A 26547-nucleotide genomic window follows, 5' to 3' on the forward strand; every position below is an offset into this window, starting at 1 on the left:
GGTGCAGAAATTCAAGGAATGAGCACCTTCACTGTCCTCCTTCCCTCACCCTGATTGAATTCTTGGCTTAATGCTGCTGAATATTACTGGACGATACACACTAAGAGCAAGGTAATCTCTCGTGAGCTCAACAGCTATGAATCAAGTGCTATCAAACCTGTGAAAGAGGTCTTTACACACACCCTGTCTGGAAACTTAGCATCACCAATGCGAACTTTCCAGTGGTAACAAAAGCCATTACAAGATTGAGAACTGCTGGTATTCAACTACATTTTGGAAAATGATGTCACAATGAAACAGGTCAGCAGTTATTGACTTCTCCTACCACCTTACTTAAAGAAGAGTTAACAATGGTGTATTTCAGTTTCTCTGGAAGAATGTCTTGAATCAGTGATGCATTACATATTTCCAATAATAGCAGGCTTACTGTGTGGGAATAAATCTTTAGTGCTCTACTGGAACACCATCAAAACTAGATAAGCTTTTATTTATGAATAAACGTATGCCACAAGAAATTGACTATATTGCACCCATTCTGATTTTGATGATGCCAGTTCAAAATGGAATGAAATATTCATCATGAAATAACTGTTACATGATCAACATCACCACGACGGTTGACAAGTATCAGACTGGTGCTTGCTCTTTCTGTGAGTGATTTACTTGATTACACTGTCAATTTTCAAAGAAAACAGCTGCAGATGCTAATAACGAGATCTGTTACTGTGTGCTACCAGCCATTCTGCCGAACTGTCTGTTCCATTTTATGCACAAACCATTTTCCATAGGTGCTGTGAGTTTTGCTGTTACTCACTTCCCAGACTCCATCCAGACTGTGGAGTCCAGCCAGTAAGTGCACACAAAACAGTAAAACTCACACCACCTAAAGACGACGTCTCGTCTAGTTGTTGAAATATTGTGCACGAGATAGAAACGACAACTTAGCAAAACACCTGGATGTACACCTTTGATCAATCATGCTGAGAGAATGTCAGGGGTCACAACAGAGCGCTGTTTAAAACAAAAAAATGTTTGTCGCGCAGCCCTCCATACCCCTAGATTTCTGTAAAGCATCTGACATGGCACCACACTGCCGACCGTTAATGAAGGTATGAGCATACGGAATAGGTCCCCAGGTTATGTGAGTGTCTCAAAAACTGCTTGAGTAACAGAACCCAGTATGGTGTCCCTGATGGTGTGTGTTCAGACATGAGTGCCTCGGAAAAATGTGACAGAAAAGTTGTTATTTTCCTACATATGTAATTGATTTGGTGGGCAGCAATCTGCAGTTGTTTGCTAATGCTGCTGTACGGTAAGGTGCCATTGTTGGGTGACTGTAGAAGGATACTAGATGACTCAGACAAAATTTCTAGTTGCTGTGATGAATAGCTGCTACCTCTAAACGTAGAAAGATGTAAGCTATTGCAGACGAGTAGGAAAAACAAACCCATAGTGTACAAATAGTGAGATGCTTGACACAGTCACGTCAATTAAATAGCTAGGCATGGTGCAAAGCGATACAAAACTGAATGAGCATATAAGGACTGCAGTAGGGAAGGTGAATGGTCCACTTTGGTTTATTGGGAGAATTTTAGGAAAGTGAGGTTCATCTGTAAAGGAGACCGCATGTAGGACACCAGTGAAACCTCTTCTCGAGCACTGCTCGAATGGTTGGGATCCGCACCAGGTCGGATTGAAGGAAAACACTGAAGCAATTCAGAGGCGGGCTACTAGATTTGTTACTAATGTGTTTCAACCACAATCAAGTATTATGGAGATGCTTTGAGAACTTAAATGGAATCAATGGAGGAATGGCAACATTTTCTTCAAAGGGCACTATTTAGATATGTAGAGAACCACTATTTGAGGCTGACTGCAGAGCAATTCTACTGCCACCAGTGTACAGTTCACGGAAGGACCACGAAGATGAGAGTAGAGAGATTAGGGACCATACAGAAGCATACAGACTGTTGTTTTTCCCTCACTATATTTGTAGGTGGATGAGGAAAGAAAATGACTAGTCATAGAACAGGGTACCTTCCAACACGCACCATACAGTGTCTTGTGGAATCTGGATGTAGATGTAGATTCCAATGAACATTGTTGCTTGTACAGGATGTATGAGGGGACAAGGAAAAAAAATTCCCATTTAAAAAATATGCTTTTTCCCAGGCGGAAACACACTTTTTCTGTGCTAAGTGACAGTAGATTTTCCCTCGGAACTGTAAAACTTATCAATCCTTTGAATGGTTAACGTTTTATACAATCGCAGAGAAATTTCTAAAAAAAGAAAAAAAGGAGCAGAGAAGTTTTGGAGAGACTTTTAATAAAAAAGAAGAGAAGTTCTGGAAAGGCCTTTGATTTGCAGCAACATATACGCTGCATAGTTTTGTATTACGAAAGTATAAATTCTTATTGCACCAAACACAGCGCATTAGTTTCCAGAGCATTGAAACCGAGGTTGCGTTGTCCTTTTGTAAGCGAGTCATATCTCAAGCCAAGACATCTCGCCAGCCGATGACAGCAGCTATTCAGAGCATAGGACACGTGTTATAGTCAGCCAATAGCAAGCTCACTGGTTACATGCTAACACACAAGAGGAAAAGTTAACGGTTTACATTAATGTACACAGTACCGCATATCTACAAGAAAAGCTAAGCTTTCACATATAATATTGGTCTCTAACACACTACAACAGAAGCTAAGCTTTCACATCTAATATTTATCTTTTTTGTGTGTGTTATACTTTAAGATACATCACACAAATGTGCCCGTAAATTTAAAATTATGACATAAATGTCTCGGCTCGAAATTCTTGTAAGTGGCTGGTCCTGAAAAAGTTCAGTTTCGAACACTCTGTGATTTAGAAATCCATCCCACTTTCTCACACGTAACATAATTCATCTTGAGTAAAAAGAGATTTACTTTGAAAGTAAAGCTTTTCTAACTACCGTTCACAATACTATCCGGAGACTGTTAGAAATAGGTTCGATTTACCAGTTGCCAGAAAACAGGCATTATTGTGCGTCTGCAACTACAGTGGTGTAGGAGGCCGCATGTTCGTGTGTATAAAGCACTAAGAGAGCTTACATTGTACAATAAAAGAAACAGGGCATCAGAGGATAGTCCAAAGATCATCGGAATTTCGCGAACCATACTAAAATGCATAATTTGGCTTGAAGCGGAAATTGGCTTTTTCCAGATTCACAATGAAGCAGGTCCCATCTGATATTAAGCTTTTCAGTGTGGTTTTTGGGATGCAAATTTTGTGGAAGTACCAGTACTCTACGATCTCATTTTTGGTTCTTTATTATGGCATAATGCCATTCATGGCAGAAGATGATACCGTGCACTTGAAATTCAGCAAACAGTTGGAACTAGCAAATACTGTAGAATGAAACACTTCGTTTCAAATGAAATGATCGCCTCGGCGGAAAGATTAATAAAGCCAAATTTCTTTAGCAAACTTGCAAAATTAACTTCTCTGTTCTGCAAGGTGATTAATGCTTGACTGCTACAAACTTGGAAATAAAATAAAATCAGAAAACTGAAATTAATAATATTTTTTTGCCCTCCGTAATTATGTGAATGTATTTTAATTCACCTGATATCCGTTTTGTTTTCATTTGAAGTGGCAGCTGTACACGAAGAGAAGCAGCAAAACCACTTAACGTAAACACGGGTCACGTGGAGGTTAACCCCCTCCCCACTACAACTATGTGCAAGCGTGAATCTGGCAGCTATGGCGCGCGAGAAAATTTTTTTTTAGTTTGCATCTGGCTGCTTGCAGCTACTACCGATACAGGTAACAGCCAAATTACAAGTAGCAGGAAGCGGGAGAAGGTACTGTTTATACGCGAGTCAAATGCACATGCGCAACAGACCTCTGTCAACTGGTCAAACGAACCTAACGTGAACAGTTGTGACGTCATGCTCATAGCAAGCAGTTTATTGTTACGAAGAATTACAGTCTGCGGCCTACGGCCTTTGACATATTTTTGCTATTTGCAGACGCTTGTGCGTGCACGATGTTTTGTTGCTGTAAATTGTACATTTCCTTTGCCACTAAAGTTTTATATTTTTCCCTCTTGTTTATATTTTATTGCTGCATCATCATTCTCCAGTAGCAAGATACAGTAACATTCTTTTCTAGAGAATCAATTCTGCAGTCAAAACTACAAAAATTTAACTGAAAGCTAAAACAATGAAAAATTCCCGGAATTCCGAAAAATTCCCGGGCTTTTCCCGGTTTTCTCCCGGATGAAAAAATTCCCGGATTTCCCGGTTGTCCCGGGTTGTATACACCCTATTGTCATGCACCTACAGATTAAGATAATTTTAGAAGGAATGGCCAACAAGGAACGTTTTCCATTTTCTTATCAACTGCCAAATATTCCTGCCCAAACATCTTTCTTTATGTCTGGTAGGATATGTTGAAATACTTTGCACCAGAGTACGTAACTTAACTCTGTATGCTAGACCAGAAGGAAAAGTGTCAACATGAGAATTATTTGTGTGTCATTTAGTGACTGTGCAAATCACTTTTCTGCTGAAGGCAATTTTTATTATAAGCAACAAAAATTGTTGCGAAGTAAATGTACCAGGATGACAGCGGATAATTTCGAGATCCTTAAAGCAACCCCTGCAAGGCGTATCGCTGTCTACTTTACACAATGTTCTTGCTGCTCAGTTCTCCTGAATAAAAACTTTATTTATTTTAACAATATTATGAAAAGAATACATTGCTATTCTTCGTATAAAGGACACACACACACACACACACACACACACACACACACACACACACACAGAGAGAGAGAGAGAGAGAGAGAGAAACGTGACCACTGTCTGTCAGCTGTGGCTGAGACGAGTCGTATATGTGCCTGGCAGAAGCAGCTGTCCAGTTGTGATGGTAAGGTTGTTTTTTTTGGGGGGGGGGGGGGGGGGGGGGAGGCGGGGGGAGACCAGACAGCGAGGTCATCGGTCTCATCGGATTAGGGAAGGACAGGGAAGGAAGTTGGCCATGCCCTTTCACAGGAACCATCCCGGCATTTGCCTGGAGTGATTTAGGGAAATCACGGAAAACCTAAATCGGGATGGCCAGACGCGGGATTGAACCGTCGTCCTGCCGAATGCGAGTCCAGTGTGCTAACCACTGTGCCACCTCGCTCGGTCTGTGATGATAAGGAGGTGGCATGGGGTGCGGAGGGAGGACAGCAGGGGTAGGTGTCATCCTGCTTGTGGGAGCATGCGAGGGCACAGAGGGGATGGTAGGGCATTTAGATGCAGCTGGGAGGTGTGTGTGTGTGTGTGTGTGTGTGTGTGTGTGTGTGTGTGGTGGGCTGAGGGGGAGGGAAGGCAAGTGGGAAAGGAGGAGAGAAGAAGCAATGGAGAAAAAGACTAGTGACTAGCAGGTGGAACAGAAGACACTGTAGTGATGGAACGTGAGCACGGAAGGGGATAGGTACGTGGCGGACAGCGACTGTTAAAGGCTGGGGCCAGGGGGATTATAGTAATATAGGATATATTGCAGGGAGAGTTTCCACCTGCACAGTTCAGAAAAGCTGGTGTCAGTAGGAAGGACCCTGACGGTACAGGCTGTGAAGTGATCAATGAAGTAAAGCGTGCCATGTCAGGCAGCATACTCGGCAACTGGGCTGTCCGGTTGTCTCTCGGCCACAGGTTTCCGGTGGCCATTCGTGTGGACAGACAGCTTTCTAGCTGTCACACCCACGTAGAAAGTGACATAGCAGTTGGAGCTCAGGTTGTAGATAAAATGACTGCTTTCACAGGTAACCCTGCCTCTGACGGGGTAGAAGGTGCCCGACTGGGGTAGGTGGTCAGGAGGATGTACGAGATACGTCTTACCTCGAGGTCTATTCCAGGGATACGAGCATCGAGGCGATGGATTGTGGGCGAGGGCGGAATGGTAGTGGGTAGAATATTCCTCATATCGGGGCACAGTGAGAGGTAGTGGAAACCTTCGCTCCCGTCCTGCACGGTGCCGAGGCACGAGAGGAATGCTCCTTCGTAGACAGACGGTGGGTAAGCAGGGGGTGGTAGATGGCTGGAGATACCGGGCAAGAGAGATCCATTTCTCTAAAAGTTTGGGAGGGTAATTTTCGTCTGTGAAGGTCTGGGTGGGCCACTCAGTGTATTTGCAGACGGACTGCTCGACACTGCAGACGTGACGACCACAGGTGGTTAGTCTGTACAGAAGTATCACAAGGTCTTAACCACACAGGCTTCTGCAGCCAATGTTGCAATGATTAAAATTCTTCTGCTTGTTGTACCATGTCATTGTACAAGGGATGGAGCAGAGGAAATGCATATTTTTCACCAGTGAATAACTTAAACCTGGTTTTATTTTTAAAATTTTTCCTCTCAATTATAGTACTTTTATTCCATTTTTGGTATCTATAAATCCAGTGCTTTTTTCTAAAAAAAAGTTTGAGAGTACTCCGAGCTAGGATATAATGCAGCGGAAATTAGTTATAACTGAAGCATGGGATACCACCCGTCAGCTTTTAGACATGACGTCATCAACATGTCGAACTACAAAAAAAAATGGTATCTGACACTTCAGTTGACTTTGCTCAAATGAAGCAGGCGATACTGAAAGGCACACAAACATGTGGTATCGAACACTTCAATTTACATCACCTTAAATGAAGCATGCGATTTGAGCGTACACATATCCGTTTAGCACCACCATTGCCCACTATTAGCAGGCGAGGGCACTACATGCTTGTCGAACTGGCTGCCAGCGGTTCAGTTGTCGAGAACGGTTGTCGCAGTTTCAAAATGCTCGAAACAGTCAATGACATCGATTTTCCCACCAAAAACTGCACCAGTATCATTCGTATTGCAATTACCAACACGAAAAAATGAAATAAAAAATTTACGTCCATGAAATAATAAGTCTTAGGTACTCTTCCAAGTTCTCAACATCGTAAAAATTACTTTGTCAACGGAAAAGTTTAGGGGTACGCATCCCCCAGCATTCCCCCAGAAAAACAGCACTGTATATATCTTAATTAGGTTCAGCAAATACAAGTTATGCAAGGCTCTCTCCAACAATTTATTCGGCACAGCTTCAATCCCTGATGAATGGAAGTCTTGAATCGATTGTGCAGCCTAAAGCTCACCAGACCTTTTCCTTCACCCCTCTTTCCATCCCCTTCAATACTTCTGTCAGCGGAATGAGCCACTGGGTCTGAAAGCTTGCAAATTTCAATATCTTTGTACGTGTTTTCTCCTGCCGGAACTTGGTGAGTAGATTTTTTATCTATTCAATTACATTATATTTACAAAAATTGATTAATTTTGTTGATATATTAAATATAAATATAAATATTAAATATACAGGGTGTTACAAAAAGGTACGGCCAAACTTTCAAGAAACATTCATCATACACAAAGAAAAAAAAAATGTTATGTGGACATGGGTCCGGAAACGCTTACTTCCCATGTTAGAGCTCAGTTTATTACTTCTCTTCAAATCACATTAATCATGAAATGGAAACACACAACAACAGAACGTACCAGCGTGACTTCAAACACTTTGTTACAGGAAATGTTCAAAATGTCCTCCGTTAGCGAGGATACATGCATCCACCCTCCGTCACACGGAAACCCTGATGCGCTGATGCAGCCCTGGAGAATGGCGTATTGTATCACAGCCGTCCACAATACGAGCACGAAGAGTCTCTACATTTGGTACCGGGGTTGCGTAGACGAGAGCTTTCAAATGCCCCCATAAATGAAAGTCAAGAGGGTTGAGGTCAGGAGAGCGTGGAGGCCACGGAATTGGTCCGCCTCTACCAATCCGTCGGTCACCGAATCTGTTGTCGAGAAGCGTACGAACACTTGGACTGAAATGTGCAGGAGCTCCATCGTGCACGAACCACATGTGTCGTACTTGTAAAGGCACACGTTCTAGCAGCACAGGTAGAGTATCCCGTATGAAATCATGATAACATGATCCATTGAGCGTAGGTGGACGAAACTAACATGAGCTCTAACATGGATAGTAAGCATTTCCGGACACATGTCCACATAACATCTTTTCTTTATTTGTGTGTGAGCAATGTTTCCTGAACGTTGGGCCGTACCTTTTTGTAACACTCTGTATATTCCAGTCAACAGTGTCGGAGACTTACATATCCATCTAAAATGTATGCTTCAATATATCTTCTACGATACATCATGGGTTCATTATTGTTTCAATTAAGCCAGTTCGCCACTAAATGCAAATGTCTTAATAACAAAACTTACCACGTGTTCTTCTTTGGGAAGCAGTGGGACAAGTGAAACCAGTACAGGCTCTTCTGTCTTGCAATATGCCTGAAAAAAGAATTAAACCTGTATTTCTGTACACTAACTATTAAAAGTGACTAGTTAGCATTAACTTTAATCCAAACAAAAGTGAGCTCCATCACAACTAAAATAAAAAAAAGCCAAGTTAGGCAACCTATGCAATTACACACTGAGCAACACCCTCAGTCCTACCAATGCACAATAGGTACTAACTGTACACAATTTTGACAGGAGAGTGCGTGAGCGTGCTGCTAAGCAGACCCCATTTGTGGTTTGACAACGAGTCCAAGCCCACAACATATTCACGTGAACTTACCCTACATTGGGTCTCTTAGCATGACAATGGCTGACTGTGACAGAACTACTTCCTCCTTGCCAAACTGCTCGGATTCCAGAAAGATCAGCAGTGAAAAGTCCAACTTTCATTCTTTTCTTATGACACTGTGAGAGCAACAGATTGGGCCAAACAGCTGAACAGTTTATTTCTAAACTTCCAAAAAGCATTCACGTTGGTACCACAACAATATTTGAACGCTGCAAAGGAACACTTGCCACATGACAAAGAAAGAGTATATAAAATACCTTGCAAATGCAGTCAGATGTATATGTTGTTGTTGTGGTCTTCAGTCCTGAGACTGGTTTGATGCAGCTCTCCATGCTACTCTATCCTGTGCAAGCTTATTCATCTCCCAGTACCTACTGCCACCTACATCCTTCTGAATCTGCTTAGTGTATTCATCTCTTGGTCTCCCTCTACGATTTTTACCCTGCACGCTGCCCTCCAGTACTAAATTGGTGATCCCTTGATGCCTCAGAACATGTCCTACCAACCAATCCCTTCTTCTAGTCAAGATGTGCCAGAAACTTCTCTTCTCCCTAATCCTATTCAATACTTCCTCATTAGTTATCTACCCATCTAATCTTCAGCAATCTTCTGTAGCACCACATTTCAAAAGCTTCTATTCTCTTCCTGTCCAAACTATTTATCGTCCATGTTTCACTTCCACACATGGCTACACTACATACAAATACTTTCAGACATGACTTCTGAGACTTAAATCTATACTCGATGTTAACAAATTTGTTGATGTTCATCTTACATCCTCCTTTCAAGACACTGTCCATTCCATTCAACTGCTCTTCCAAGTCCTTTGATGTCTCTGACAGAATTACAATGTCATCAGCGAACCTCAACGTTTTTATTTCTTCTCCATGGATTTTAATACCTACTCTGAATTTTTCTTTTGTTTCCTTTACTGCTTGCTCAATATACAGATTGAATAACATCGGGGAGAGGCTACAACCCTGTCTTACTCCCTTCCCAACCACTGCTTCCCTTTTATGTCCCTCGACTCTTACAACTGTCATCTGGTTTCTGTACAAATTGTAAATAGCCTTTCGCTCCCTGTATTTTACCCCTGCCACCTTTAGAATTTGAAAGAAAGTATTCCAGTCAACATTGTCAAAAGCTTTCTCTAAGTTTACAAATGCTAGAAACGTAGGTTTGCCTTTCCTTAATCTTTCTTCTAATATAAGTCGTACAGTCAGTATTGCCTCACGTGTTCCAATGTTTCTACGGAATCCAAACTGATCTTCCCCAAGGTCGGCTTCTACTAGTTTTTCCATTCGTCTGTAAAGAATTCGTGTTAGTATTTGCAGCTGTGGCTTATTAAACTGATAGTTCGGTAATTTTCACATCTGTCAACACCTGCTTTCTTTGGGATTGGAATTATTATATTCTTCTTGAAGTCTGAGGGTATTTCGCCTGTTTCATACATCTTGCTCACCAGATGGTAGAGTTTTGTCAGGACTGGCTCTCCCAATGCCGTCAGTAGTTCTAATGGAATGTTGTCTACTCCTTGTTTCGACTCAGGTCTCTCAGTGCTCTGCCAAACTCTTCACGCAGTATCGTATCTCCCATTTCATCTTCATCTACATCCTCTTCGATTTCCATAATATTGTCCTCAAGTACGTCGCCCCTGTATACATCTATATACTCCTTCGACCATTCTCCTTTTCCTTCTTTGGTTAGAACTGGGTTTCCATCTGAGCTCTTGATATTCATGCAAATGGTTCTCTTTTCTCCAAAGGTCTCTCGAATTTTCCTGTGCGTAGTATCTATTTTACCCCTAGTGAGATAAACCTCTACATCCTTACATTTGTCCTCTAGCCATCCCTGCTTAGCCATTTTGCACTTCCTGTCACTCTCATATTTGAACGTTCTTCTTCTACGGTATTTCTTTCCCCTATTCCTGTCAATTGTTCCCTTATGCTCTCCCTGAAACTCTGTACAACCTCTGGTTCTTTCAGTTTATCCAGGTCCCATCTCATTAATTTCCCAGCTTTTTGTCATTTCTTCAGTTTTAATCTACAGTTCATAACCAATAGATTGTCGTCAGAGTCCACATCTGCCCCTGGAAATGTCTTACAACTTAAAACCTGGTTGGTGGGGAGGCTTGCATGCCTCAACGTTACAGAGAGCCATACCGTAGGTGCAACCACAACGGAGGGGTATCTGTTGAGAGGACAGACAAACGCTTGGTTCCTGAAGAGTGGCAGTAGCCTTTTCAGCAGTTGCAGGGGTAAGAGTCTGGATGATTGACTGATCTGGCCTTGTAACACTAACCAAAATGGCCTTGCTGTGCTGGTACTGCGAACGGCTGAGAGCAAGGGGAAACTACAGCAGTAATTTTTCCCGAGGGCATGCAGCTTTACTGTATGGTTAAATGATGATGGCATATTCCAGAGGTAAAATAGTCCCCCAATCGGATCTCCGGGCGCGGACTACTCAAGAGGATGTCGTTAATCAGGAAAAAGAAAACTGGCGTCCTACGGATCGGACCGTGGAATGTCAGATCCCTTAATCGGGCAGGAAGGTTAGAAAATTTAAAAAGGGAAATGGATACGTTAAAGTTAGATATAGTGGGAATTAGTGAAGTTTGGTGGCAGGAGGAACAGGACTTTTGGTCAGGTGAATACCGGGTTATAAATACAAAATCAAATAGGGGTAATGCAGGAGTAGGTTTAATAATTAATAAAAAAATAGGTGTGCGGGTAAGCTACTACAAACAGCATAGTGAACGCATTATTGTGGCCAAGACAGACACAAAGCCCATGCCTACTACAGTAGTACAAGTTTATATGCCAACTAGCTCTGCTGGTGATGAAAAATTGACGAAATGAATGATGAGATAAAAGAAATTATTCAGGTAGTGAAGGGAGATGAAAATTTAATAATCGTGGGTGACTGGAATTCGAAAGTAGAAAAAGGAAGAGAAGGAAACGTAGTAGGTGAATATGAATTGGGGCTAAGAAATGAAAGAGGAAGCCGCCTGCTAGAATTTTGCACATAGCATAACTTAATCATAGCTAACACTTGGTTCAAGAATCGTGAAAGAAAGTTGTATACATGGAAGAACGCTGGAGATACTAGAAGGTATCAGATAGATTATGTAATGGTAAGACAGAGATTCAGGAACCAGGTTATAAATTGTAAGACTTTTCCAGGGGAAGATGTGGATTCTTGCCACAATCTATTGGTTATGAACTGTAGATTAAAACTGAAGAAACTGAAAAAGGTGGGAATTCAAGGAGGTGGGACCTGGATAAACTGAAAGAACCAGAGGTTGTACAGAGTTTCAGGCAGAGCATAAGTGAATAATTGACAGGAATGAGGGAAACAAATACAGTAGAAGAAGAATGGGTAGCTTTGAGGGATGAAGTAGTGAAGGCAGCAGAGGATCAAGTAGGTAAAAAGATGAGGGCTAGTAGAAATCCTTGGGTAACAGAAGAAATATTGTATTTAATTGATAAAAGGAGAAAATATAAAAATGCAGTAAATGAAGCAGGCAAAAAGGAATACAAATGTTCAAATATGAGAGTGACAGGAAGTGCAAAATGGCTAAGCAGGGATGGCTAGAGGACAAATGTAAGGATGTAGAGGCTTATCTCACTAGGGGTAAAATAGATACTACTCACAGGAAAATTAGAGAGACCTTTGGAGAAAAGAGAACCACTTGCATGAATATCAAGAGCTCAGATGGAAACCCAGTTCTAACCAAAGAAGGGAAAGGAGAAAGGTAGAAGGAGTATATAGAGGGTCTATACAAGGGCGACGTACTTGAGGACAATATTATGGAAATGGAAGAGAATGTAGATGAAGATGAAATGGGAGATATGATACTGCATAAAGAGTTTGACAGAGCACTGAGTCGAAACAAGGAGTAGACAACATTCCATTAGAACTACTGACAGCCTTGGGAGAGACAGTCCTGACAAAACTCTACCATCTGGTGAACAAGATGTATGAGACAGTCGGAATACCCTCAGACTTCAAGAAGAATATAATAATTCCAATCCCAAAGAAAGCAGGTGTTGACAGATGTGAAAATTAGCGAACTATCAGTTTAATAAGTCACAGCTGCAAAATACTAACGTGAATTCTTTACATACGAATGGAAAAACTGGTAGAAGCCGACCTCGGGGAAGATCAGTTTCGATTCCTTGGAAATGTTGGAACACGTGAGGCTATACTGACCCTACGACTTATCTTAAAAGAAAGATTAAGGAAAGGCAAACCTACGTTTCTAGTGTTTGTAGATTTAGAGAAAGCTTTTGACAATGTTAATTGGAATACTCTCTTTTAAATTCTGAAGGTGGCAGCTGTAAAATACAGGGAGCGAAAGGCTATTTACAATTTGTACAGAAACCAGATGACAGTTACAAGAGTTAAGGGGCATGAAAGGGAAGCAGCATTGGGAAGGGAGTAAGACAGGGTTGTAGAGTCTCCCCGATGTTATTCAATCTGTATATTGAGCAAGCAGTGAAGGAAACAAAAGTAAAATTCGGAGTAGGTATTAAAATCCATGGAGAAGAAATAAAAACTTTGAGGTTCGCCGATGACATTGTAATTCTGTCAGAGACAGCAAAGGAGTTGGAAGAGCAGTTGAACGGAATGGACAGTGTGTTTAAAGGAGGGTATAAGATGAACATCAACAAAAGCAAATCGAGGATAATGGAATGTAGCCGAATTAAGTCGGGTGATGCTGAGGGAATTAGATTAGGAAATGAGACACTGAAAGTAGTAAATGAGTTTTGCTATTTGGGGAGCAAAATAACTGACGATGGTCGAAGTAGAGAGGATATAAAATGTAGACTGGCAATGGCAAGGAAAGCATTTCTGAAGAAGAGAAATTTGTTAACATCAAGTATAGATTTAAGTATCAGGAAGTCATTTCTGAAAGTATTTGTATGGAGTGTAGCCATGTATGGAAGCGAAACATGGACGGTAACTAGTTTACACAAGAATAGAATAGAAGCTTTCAAAATTTGGTGTTACGGAAGAATGCTGAAGTTTAGATGGGTAGATCACATAACTAATGAGGAGGCATTAAATAGAATTGGGGAGAAGAGGAGCTTGTGGCACAACTTGACTAGAAGAAGGGATTGATTGGTAGGACATGTTCTGAGACATCGAGGGTTCACCAATTTAGTATTGGAGGGCAGTATGGAGGGTAAAAATCGTAGAGGGAGACCAAGAGATGAATACACTAAACAGATTCAGAAGGATGTAGGTTGCAGTAGGTACTGGGAGATGAAGAAGCTTGCACAGGATAGAGTAGCATGGAGAGCTGCATCATACCAGTCTCAGGACTGAAGACCACAACAATAACATGAAATCCCTGTACACAATGGCAACATTTGCAAAGAGCTTCACATAGCTAGCAAGTTAGCCTACCTGTACATTTATGCAAAGTATAGCTGTGACTCATTATAATGTGTATTCTTAAATTCACGAACTATCAACTGTAGTAGATAAGGAATTGCATCCACAGTCCTTCTCTGCTATAGGCAAAGGACACGCAATTAATAGTTATCTCATTGGTTCAGAGTGTAGATGAATTTCAATATTTCAGAAATACTTACACTCTCTTCTTCTTTGAGAAACACCTGGACCGGTGAGAGAGGCACTACTTCCTCTAATTGGTCATGTATCTGCAAGCGGAAAATAAAAAAAATCTGTCAATAATCTGCCACTTATTATAACTTCATCAATATCAACTGTATGTTGTTGCAGTCTTCATTCGGAAGCCTTTTGTTTCACGCTGGTCCCCTATGGCACTGACAATGTTACACCACTGTGTCTTATTTTTACCACAACACATATATCCATAAATTGCAACCCTATACATAGTGACTCATACAAAAGTATTTATAACGGCCCATAGTGTAATATACCTCGAAGTTCCTATGCCATTAGACATAATCATCAATGGTAAAACTCTTCCTAGAACATTTCATGTTAGCATGTTATATTCTCAAGGCACAGTTGTTAAACTAAAGCTGCCACTGTCACCTAACAAAAATAGCACTTTCCTGCAAAGCATATGTCAGAGCACCCAACAACGATAAATTTAGCCACTGTTCATGTTTTACAATACTATGTAAAAACCAGGTTTTAATCAGCTGTAGAAAATGATGGTGAAATTCAGTTGAAACAAGGAGGAAAATTAATCTAGAACGACATGGTTAAGAAAGAAAGTAGATCACACAGACTGTAATTGTTATAGCAAAAATAAATTACACTGGCAAGGCCTGTTGTGGAGATAGCAGCGACAGATGTCAGTAGATCATGGGACGAGCAAAAGTTTGAGTGTGGAGGGGAATCTTAATTGCAATGTTTTATTTATGTGTTAGTTGGTGTTGTTACATATGACCTGCACACTAGCAGATATTGCAGTCTGTTTTTGACAGTCGCACAAGCTTAGCACTACTGAAGGCTTTGAAGGAGAACAGTGACACCAGCTTGGCTGAGAGCTACGATGATTGCACGGAGGAAAGTAATGAGCCTGCAGCAAATTTCATCGTGTTGTCACGTGTGGGAATGTATACCACATACTTTGGCTTTCTACAATGAAGAGCCAAGGAAACTGATCTATCTATCTACCTATCTGCTATCTAAATATCTATCACTTGAGCCTTGTCCCGCAGTTATGCACGGTCAGCCATCGTTAATCGGATTTGGCATGTTATGGTTAAGTGGTGGCCAGATGCCCTTCCTGCCGCCATCCCATACCCCCTGGGACGGAATTAGTGTACCCCGACTGTCTGCGTCGAGTGTAATCTGTGGAATAGTGTGAATGTGTTCAGATGCCTGCGCACAGTGTTACTGAGGCGGAACATGGGGACCAGCCCAGTATTCACCTAGTGGAATGTGGAAAACCGCCTAAAAACCACATCCAGGCTGGCCAGCACATCGCCCCTTATCGTTAATCTACCGGGCGGATTCGATCCGTGGGCGGTGTGCCCACCCGAGTCCAGGAAGCAGTGCGTTAGTGCTCTCGGCTACCCTGGCAGGTAGCCAAAGAAACTGGTACACCTGCCTAATATTGTGTAAAGCCCCTGCGAGCACACAGAAGGGTCACAACACAACATGGCATGGACTCGACTAATGTCTGAAGTAGTGCTGGAGGGAACTGATACCATGAATCCTGCAGGGCTGTCCATATATCCGTACGAGTACGAAGGGGTGGAGCTCTTCTGAATAGCATGTTGCAAGGCGTCCCAGATACGCTCAATAATGATCATGCATGGGGTGGAAGTGTTTAAACTCATAAGAGTGTTTCTGGAGCCACTCTGTAGCAATTCTAGGCATGTTGGATGTCGCATTATCCTGCTGGAATTGTCTCCTATTGATGCGCTGGAATTGCCCAGTCTGTCGGTATCCACAATGGACATGAATGAATGCAGGTGCTCAGACAGGATACTTACATATGTGTCACCTATCAGTCGTATCTCGACTTAACAGGGGTTCTGTATCACTCCAACTGCACATGCCCCACACCATTACAGAGCCTCCACGAGATTGAACAGTCTCCTGCCAACATGCAGGGTCCGTGGATTCATAAGGTTGTCCATTCGCTCAATACAATTTGAAACGAGACTCGTCCGACCAGGCAACATGTTTCCAGTCATCAAAAGTCCAATGTTGGTGTTGACGGGTCCAAGCAAGGCGTAAAGTTTTGTGTCGTGCAGTCAGCAAGGGTACATGAGTGGGCTTTGGCTCCGAAAGCTCATATCGATAATGTTTCGTTGAATGGTTCACACGCTGGCATTTGTTGATGGCCCAGCATCGAAATCTGCAGCAATTTGTGGAAAGGTAGCAGTTCTGTCCTACTGAATGATTCTCTTCAGTTGTTCCTGGTCCTGTTCTTGTGGGGTCTTTTTAGGCTATTGGGATGTCAGAGATTTGATGTTTTACCAGATTCTGTTATTCACGGTACACTCGTGAAATGATCGTGCAGGAAAATCCACACTGCATCGCTACCTCAGAGATGCTGTGTCCCATCACTCATGCGTCAACTATAACACCACGTTCAAACTAATTTAAATCTCGATAACCTGCCATTGTAGCAGCAGTAACTGATCTAACAACTGCGCCAGACATTTGTTGTGTTGTAAGGGCAATGCCAACTGCAGCGCTGTACTCTGTCTGTTTACAAATGTCTGTATTTGTTGAATATGCATCCCTATACCAGTTTCTTTGGCTCTTCGGGGTACGAACATCTACTGTGTTTAAATTGGAGTTTGCCTAAATGCATTTGCAGTTGGAATTGAACTGACTTCAAAATTGGACAAATACTCATCAATGGTATTCAATAGTATTAATTTCTGCATGAGACAGTAAAAGTCTAGATATAGCCAAGTTGTGTATTTACGTGTTTCTTGCTGCAATGTTGTCAACACTCTCCATGACATATAAGAATAAAAGTAGGGTATATCAGCTGGTTCTACACAGAGTGGGGGGAGGGGGGGGGGGGAGGGGGAGGGGAGTTGACATGTTTGGAAGAAAGAGACACTGTAACATCCTCATGTCAGGATAGAGGTGACAGCTGACATGTATTCAGAAAAAAAGCAGCTGTGTTCTCAAATTCCACTATAACAACAACCTCAGAAACAGCCATGTATTCTGAAGAAACAGCCATATGTTTGTGACAATGAAGGTAATAAAACAGTTTGTAATTCTAATTAATCAGACACTGTTAAAAATAAATTTTTATCAAAGAGCCTCTTTCTTTTTCTTAAAAAGAAAAGAAAAAGAAAGAAGAAGAAAAAATGGGGGCCATTTTATAGTCAGGAGTGTCTTACACTCAAGTAAATATATTATATAGCTGGGAGCATGCCAGTATGAGAGACACCTTTACAGCTGCCATATTTACTCGAATCTAAGCTGCACCTGAGCAATGAGACTCGAAATCAAGGAAAAAACAATTTCATGAATCTAAGCAGCATCTGAAATTTTAGACTCGAAATTCAGGGGGAGAGAAAAGTTTTAGACCGCACCTCCAAATCAAAATAAAGTTGTCCCATTGTAACATGAGACACAATTTAGGTCGAAAGGATGAAGATACAGCTACGGTAGTTTGGTTCGAGTCGTAAGCTTAACAGTTAAGATTTATCAAGTAGCCATTGCTATGTGTCAGGCGCTCTGTCCGTATTTATATAGGTACCTTTTCTTTTTCTTGTGCTCCGTCTGGTTTGAATCGATTGCTTATTTTGCTCTGATCTGATAAGTGCTGTTCTCTTTGTTATAGGTGTTTACGTCACTCTAGGCTGAAAATGCATTGTTTGTCGCATCCTGATAATGAGTGTTTACGACCTGTCACCGCTCGCGGCATGGCTCCCTTTAGTGCGTGCTACTGCCGCTTACAATAAAAAAAAAAAGAGAGGAATGTTCTCATAAGAGGAGTAAAAGCAAGAGACTGCTATTTGTTGTTACTTACACTGACTGCTGCTTTCTTTGATAATGATCTACAAGAATCAAATAATAGACTGCGTATGATAGAAGATGTTCTGAACTACAGTTTAGCAAACATTTTTCTCCGTTTGAAAATCTTTGCAGGCACTCTTTAGTACATTACATTCTGCACAGAAATTAGAGTCGTCTTGGATTTAAAAATCTAGTCAGTTGCCGTGCTTCATTTCTGACTGTATCACTATTCAGCATAAGAATAATACGAATATAAACATGACATGATATGTCTATTCTTCCGCATTTGCTGTTGTCTCACTCTCGTTTCCTAGTTTACTAGGCAGACAGGATTTAAATGAGATAGCAGCAAACACAAAAGAATACATGGCATAATGTTTACATTTTTCTATCTTTTCTTTTTAATTTATTTGCTGACGCAGAGGTTTTGGTGCCAGTATTTATCTTTGTGCCTGCAAAGCATCCCTGTGTAGCGGTACATATATTCAAAGGCAGAAGTTAGTTGTGGCGGCACCTACCAACATTTTTCAGAACTTCCATTTACTTTGCACTCGATTTTAAGCCGCAGACGGTTCTTTGGATTACAGAAACTGGAAAAAAGGTGCGGCTTAGATTCGAGTAAATACGGTACTCAAACATTACACTACACTTCGAGATAATGATGTTTTATTAGTCAGCGCAGCAACAAGATAAGCAACTGATACCACATGTAACACCGTAGTCCAGCTTGCTATTTTACGTAATGCACATCCATTAACTGCAAACACACACACACACACTGATGCTCATGCCACAGCAGGTAAAGGGGTACTGACTGCTGGAGTACACCGTCTTTCCACTGTCGGTCGTTCGCCACATTGCTGACAGATAGGTGGGAAGTGGTGCAAGAGCTGAGGTTGCTACAGGTTTTTATTTGTCATTTATCACTTCTTTCACATCCTGATAGATCTGTTATTGTGAAAATTGGCAAGTTCCATCACAGTTTGGAGTTGACATTAAACTGTAGGTAGCCCTATAAGCAAATAGATGAATGAGTTAAAAGGTCAGAGGAGGGCAATGGTATCTGGCCTTGAGCAGGACTGTGCTGTTCAAACCCACATTCAGGCTGATGAAAGCTTACAATCTTTTCAAAACTGCACTAAAATGCTATTCTTGTGTCTTTGTAATCACTAGAGACCAAATTATATGTATCATAAAAACCTTAAAATGTGCATGCAAAATGCTTAAAAAATGCACAAAAAGTGTCTAAATATGCAAGGCCAAATAATAAAAAAACATGGTAGTTACTGCGTGCATTATATCTCAAATTCACACCTGGAATACTTTCTGGTAGAGGTAAAGAAGGGGGGCCTTTCAGGGATTATTTTTTAAAACTTTGCAAAATGGGATGCATACTGTGTCTCAAGAATTGTTCATTCTTTCCTATTGTTGTCAGTAACAAGAGGGTGCAATGTGAGTGAGTCACATCGAAACAATCGATATGTACAGGACCAACTTCGAGATATATTGCAAGCAGAGGGGCATGATCAAAAACTCTGTAATATTTTGTTTAAAAAACAAAATACAATCATGAATTTGTTAATGGCATTAACTTTTAATTAATACTAATGGACCAAAGCACATTTATAATTTATTTTCCATTTTTCTACTTCTGTAAACATAAACAACCAAGTACTGTTCCAAATGTTTGGTAGTAAGACTGTGTCTTTGATCACTCAAAACATTGTTATAAGCAGAAAAGGACTGTTCTACATCAACTGTGGTAACTGGGCAGTATTTGAATTTGGGTGCTATGTTGGCACTTACTGCTCCTGGTAAAAGTTCACCCATCCCATTAATAAAACTATCAATTTGGCACAAGGGTTCAAAGCCTCGGTTATTGTTCAAAATGTTTTCAAACTTTTCTTTAAGTTTTCTTGGAAATATCTCTGGCAATGAGCAGTTCACTAGAATAATTTTATTCATTAACTGAATAGATTCACTCAACGCCAAACCTTGAGTTTCAAGCTTTTCAATACTGCAGGTGTATGGGAAAATGAGTGCTAATCACAGCAATGTGCGTTTTTTAATATCGGAATCATTAAAACCTTCCTTGCACTGGCAACTGTCAAAGCCCCTGCACTACTGAAGTCATTTACTAACCCCCTAATGGCCTCAAAATTTTCACTGTAAAACAACACAGCTTCAACCCACATACCCCAATGAGTTGTGACTGATTTGGGAGGTAAAAGCACCTTTGGTAGTTTTTCTTTGTAGGCCTTGATGCATGCAGGAGCCTTTAGAAACACTTTCTTTGTGAATGACATCAGTTTATTTACATTCAAAAACATGGAATGTACTACTTCAGCACGAGTAACGAGTATAATGGACGGGGCACTACGTATGTAGTGCGGGACAATACGTTGAGAATGTGGGTTTCGTGGGAGGTGTGCCAGAGATAAATCCCTGCAGTCGCACTATCCTCTGTGTCCTCAGTGGTTCAGATGGATAGAGCGTCTGCCATGTAAGCAGGAGATCCCGGGTTCGAGTCCTGGTCGGGGCACACATTTTCATCTGTCTCCATTGACATATGTCGACGCCTCTAAGCAGCTAAGGGTGTTCATTTCATTGTAATTTCACTATAGGCTATAGTGACAGATGGCCACAAGTGTAAACAAACTAGAATTTTGACTGCCAGAGGGGAGAAGAGTGGTGCAGGAAACAAACCCCACCTCCCTTTCACATGGCAGCAGCCTAAAGTATTGCCAAAGGGATCACACATCTCATCTAACGTATTTTCACCTGCCTCGAGATGACTGGGTGTTTGTGTTGTCCCCATCATTTCATCACCATTCATGAATGTGACAAGTTTGGACTGAGCAAAGGTTGGGAATTTGTACAGGTGCTGATAACCGTGCAGTTTAGTGCTCCACAAACCATACAAAATAATCATCATCTTCTTCTTCTTCATTGGGTGAAAAGCAGCAGCTCAATTGCTCATTGATAATAGCAGACTATTGTTAACAACTCCCTGTAGGCCTGACACCCAGCAGCATTCGATACAACCACTGCTCGAAACATCCACCACCTAATTTGCCATTTAAGAAACGTGAACATTATACAGTCTTTTGGGCTTTTTTAACAAACAAATGTACACATTCTTTATTATAAAATACTAGATCTCACAGCTGAGTACTACATTGTATTACACAGCACGTATCTTAAACAGATCATTCAACCGCCCACAACTGACTTGACATCAGATCATTGAGTGCATTGATATGTCGTTGGATTTGTACATTTTCATTATGCAAAAAGGTTCTTACGCACATTATCTTTCCAAATTGGGCTTCGCCGGGAAATGTACAATACCAGTACTGTATTTACTCGAATCTAAGCCGCACTTTTTTTCCGGTTTTTGTAATCCAGAAAACCGCCTGCCGCTTAAATTAGAACTGAGTGCAAAGCAAGCGGAAGTTCTGAAAAATGTTGGTGGGTGCCGCCACAACTAACTTATGCCGTCGAATATATGTAGCACTACACAGGCATGCTTTGTAGGCACAAAGATAAATACTGTCACCGCATCCTCTGAGTCAGTAAATAATTAAAAAAAAAATAAAAAAAAGAAACGGGTGAAAGATGAGCTTTTTTTCTCCGCCCCGAGTTTCAACCACTACATTTTCCTACATTATCCGACGAAGTAAATACAAATTCCTTATTGTTCATCTTCGAATGTAGCAGCATTTCAGTGTACTTCGAAAATCCGACTGGCAAGACTGTTTGGGATGTTTGTCAATATGGTCAACTGTACGTTCTGAATTTTTTCCTACCTGTGAGAAGAGATGGTTGCTAATAGGAACTTCTATGAAATGTGAATCACATGCAGTATTCTTTTCACCATAAGAATAATACAAATATAAACATTTTGCCATGTACTCTTTCGTGTTTGCTGCTATCTCATTTACATCCTGTCTGCCTAATAAAGTACGAAACTAGAATGAGACAACAGCAAACGCGGAAGAATATACATATCATGTCATGTTTACATTCGTATTATTCTTATGCCTAGTAGTGATACAGTCAGAAATGAGGCACGGCAATTGCCAAGATTTTTAAATCTAAGATGAATCTAATTTCTGTGCAGAATGTAATGTACTAAAGAGCGCCTGCAAAGATTTTCAAACGGAGAAAAATTTTCACTAAACTCTTGTTCAGAACATCATCTATCATATGCAGTGTATTGTTTGGTTCTTGTTGTTCATTTTCAAAGAAAGCAGCAGTGTAAGTAACAACAAATGCAGTCTCTTACCATTGTTTCGCTAATGAGACGATTCCTCTCTCTTTTTTTAAATTGTAAGCGGCGGTAGCGCGCACAAAAGCAAGCGGTGCCGCAAGCCGCAACAGGCAGTAAACACGCACTATCAGAATGCGACAAACAATGCACGTCACAGTACAGTAACGCATTTTCAGCTTATAGTGACGTAAACACCTATAACAAAGAAAACGGCACTTATCAGATCAAAGAAAAGTAGGCAATCAATTCAAACCAGATGAAGCAAGTGAAAAAGGAAGGGTACCCGTACAAATACAGATGGAGCGCCTGATGCATAGCAATGGCTACCTGGTAAAGTTTAACTGCTAAGGTTATGACTCGAACCAAACTACTGCAGCTGTTTTGTCATTCATTCGACCTAAATTGTGTCTCATATTACAATGGACCAACTTTGTTTCGATTTGGAGGTGCGGCCTAAAGCTTTTCTCTCCCCTTTAATTTCGAGTCTCAAATTTCAGGTGCGGCTTAGACTCGAGTGCGGCTTAGATTCGAGTAAATACGGTAACGAAAAGCTGGTTACATTTTCAGTATTTATATGCAGAAATAAAGCTATTTCAAACTCTCTCATAAAATAGTTCACATCTGGATATAATTCATTACAAAATAGCATCTAATATGTAATTTCACATTATGAAGCAGAATTCGTGTCTATTTCACATTTAACATAAATTTACATGAAATATTCATTACTTCAGTGCATAACTGACAGTCAGTATTTCAGAAATACTTACACCTTCCTCTTCTTTGAGGAATATCTGGACCGGTGAGAGTGTGGCTGCTTCATCTACTTGGTCATGTATCTGCAAGTGGAAAACAAATGTTAGTCACTGAACTTCATAGAAAACAACACAAGAAACTTTTATAAGACTTTTAAACAAAATAACCAAATACAGCCCACTGAACTTGGAAACTGAAGACAAAAATGCAAATATTGCCCCAACAAAAGAGATCATTGCAAACATTGGCAGAATATTTACGAAACCATCTCAACTATGAAGAACACACAAAAAGTGGTCTTTAAGACCTCAATAACCAACCCTAACTCTGAACCACCCACCACTGAGGAATTGCAGTCATTTCAAATATCAAATACTATAAGGTTTCAGAGAAGACCAAACGCACCTAAACTTTGGGGGAAAAATGCCACAGACACTCACCGCAACATCTTCGAAGAAATATGAATACATGAAAAACCCCTGATGAATGGAAGATGGCCCTCGTCCACTCACTCCATAAGAAAGTGGTCCAAGCATATCAGAACTATGGAGGGATCTCACCCCTAGACATAACATACAAGATATTCTCTAAAGTCTTTCTAAACAGACCAAATTCCCAGTTAGACAATTAACTTTAAGTACAAAAAGTTGGCTTCAGGAAAGGAAGAGCCTCAAAAATCTCATGATCTACCAAAATTCAAGAGCAAAATGATATGTTATGACAGCCACTGACTTTTTAAAATCACGCAACTTGCAACTTAACAGGCCAAGACTTCATCTCTATACTAAAAGAATACAACAACAACAACAAAACAACAGATATCAAAAAATATAAATCCGATCTCAGAAACCCTTACCACCACACATTCAAAGGCCAAATTCATGGGAGAACACTTTAACCCTTTTGAGATAAAAACTGGTGCGAGCTAAGGAGATAGACTCCCCCACTGTTAGTTAACTGCTCCCAAAAAATTTTGGTCAGGGCTGGAACACAGAGATCCATAGTGGAATCTGCTGGTGAACAAAACAAAAGGCACCAAAGCCTACTATCTAGTCTTTGCAGATATATAGCCCTACTGGCTGAGAACTGCAATGAAGACAAAAAAACAAAAAAACAGACACTCTAACAGATAAACAAGTACAAAAAACAGGTCTCAAAACCTTCAAAAAGACCAATGTAATGGAAAACATAAAAGAACCACCAAAACATTATAAAGTGGGAGAACAAAAGAAGAGATAATCAAAGAACTCAAATACCTTGGAGAATGCATCAACTGGAATGAGCTCTAGGAAAAAGGCAACGGAAATTATAAGAAGTAAAGTTGAACTAGCCTTCTATCTCACAAAAAAATGCATACAACAATGCAAAAATGAGATTTTTTAACAGTGCATTAATCGAACCAGAAGTACTGTATGGAGCCAAAACACTGTCTACCAACAACCGTGGCCCACTTGAAAGACGGGAGACAGAAGAAACAAAGATATTACAAACAATTCTTGATCCCAGATTTCACAACAACTAATCCACACCAAAAATAAAACCCTTTACCAAACTACCGGAAACTCTCAGACAATTAGGACAAAAAGAATTGATTTTTATGGATACATCTTCAAAAACAACCAAAATAGATCAACTGAAAAACATTATGACTACTTCTGGAAAAAAAAATGGTCTAGTGAAGTGGAAACGGACTCCAAATCACAAGAATTATGTTCAAAAATAAAACTGAAAAGAAAAAGAGAGAGAGAGAGAGAGAGAGAGAGAGAGAGAGAGAGAGAGAGAGAGAGAGAGAGAGAGAGAGAGAGAAGTGGGTCAAAACCAAACAAACATCCACATCTCTGAAAGAGATAGGAAAACAAAGTCAAAGGAATGAAACAATACTGAGCTGCTAATAGAAAGACACAGAATATTAAAAAGTGATTGATTTAACATTTCCCAGTCAGGTGAAATAAAATTAAAAAGAAGAATCTAAAATTATTGTAACGTGTGGTTTCTAAATTTCCTCAACATTAAGTGTGTTGTTGATGATGATGTAGTCATCAGTCTAAAGGTTGGTTTGACGCAAATCCCCATGCTAGTCCACTCTGAGCAAGGCTCTTCATCTATGCATGATACTGCAACCCACATCCATTAGAACCTGCTTGCAGTAGTCAAACCTTGGTCATCCTCTCCAATTCCTAACACACACACACACACACACACACACACACCCAAATTACTTTCCATTACCAAATTGATGATTGCTCAGTGTGTGTATTATTAACCATACCCTTCTTTTAGTGAAACTGAGCCACAAGTTTCTTTTCTCCCCAGTTTGATTAGTTATTCTATCTATCCGCCTGATCTCCAGCATTATTAAACAGCACCACATTTCAAACATTTCTACTCGCTTCTTGTCTGAACTGTTTATCAACCGTGTTTTATTTCGGTACCAGTCTACACACCAGACAAATACCCTCAAGAAAGAGCTTCCAAACACTTATATTTTTATTTTGATGTTAACAAATTTCTCTTTTCTCAAAACACTTCTCTTGCTACTAACAATCTGCATTTCATATTCTCCCTCACTGACCATAATCGGCTATTTTGTTGTCCAGACAGAAAAACATATCATTTCATTTCCTAATCTAACTCCCTCAACATCACGATCTGTCTACCTTCCACTGACCTTGTTTTACCTTCAGTGATGTTCATCTTACAGCCTCTGTTGAAGACATTCGACAAAACTGCTCCTCCAACTCATTTGTTGATTCTGATGAAATTACAATGACTTTGGCAAACCTCAAGTTTTCTTTCTTCTTCCTGAACTTTAATTTCCTTTAAGAATTTCTCCTTGTTTACCTTTACTGCATGCTCTACATACATACTGAAATACATGGGGGATAGGCTACAACCCTGCCTCATTCCATTACCAACCACTGCCTCCCTCTCACATTGTTCAACTCTTTATGACTGCCATCTAGTTTTTGTAATAGTTGCAGATACCTGTTTGGTCAGTATAACTTATCCCTGTTACCTTCAGAATTACGAAGAGTGTATTCCAGTCATCTTGTCAAAAGCATTCTCTGAATTTGCAAATGCTTTAAATCCAAGTTTCCCTATCTTTAACCAATATTCTAATATAAGTCACAGGGCCATTTTTTCCTCACGTTACTCCTACATTTCTCCACAACCTACACTTATCTTCCCTGGGATCAGCTTTTACCAATTTTTCCATTCTTCTGTAAATTATTAGTGACAATATCATGAATTATTAACCAGAGCAAATTTTCACTCTGCAGTGGAATGTGCACTGTTATGTAACTTCCTGAGGAAGGAACCATGTCTCTGCAATACCCTTTCTTCCAGGAGTGATAGTGCCGCAGATTTTGAGAACTTCTGTGAAGTTTGGAAGGCAGGACATATAATGGCAGAAGTAAAGCTCTGAGAA

At 40.5% G+C, this 26547-nt stretch overlaps 1 protein-coding gene across 3 annotated transcripts in view; it reads right to left on the reverse strand.

Moving 5' to 3' along the window:
- Positions 1–26547, reverse strand: part of LOC126295221 (zinc finger protein 697-like) — a 138354-nt gene that overhangs the window by 87124 nt on the left and 24683 nt on the right. For all 3 annotated transcript variants that reach the window (XM_049987563.1, XM_049987561.1, XM_049987562.1), the window contains exons 3-5: positions 23132–23200; positions 14245–14313; positions 8278–8346 (exon numbers count right to left, since the gene is read on the reverse strand). In XM_049987563.1, coding sequence (XP_049843520.1) covers positions 8278–8346; positions 14245–14313; positions 23132–23200 — 207 coding nt within the window. The remainder of the gene's footprint in view (positions 1–8277; positions 8347–14244; positions 14314–23131; positions 23201–26547) is intronic.

The sequence above is a fragment of the Schistocerca gregaria genome, chromosome 11 (genome assembly GCF_023897955.1).
Source record: "Schistocerca gregaria isolate iqSchGreg1 chromosome 11, iqSchGreg1.2, whole genome shotgun sequence".
Classification (NCBI taxonomy): domain Eukaryota; kingdom Metazoa; phylum Arthropoda; class Insecta; order Orthoptera; family Acrididae; genus Schistocerca; species Schistocerca gregaria.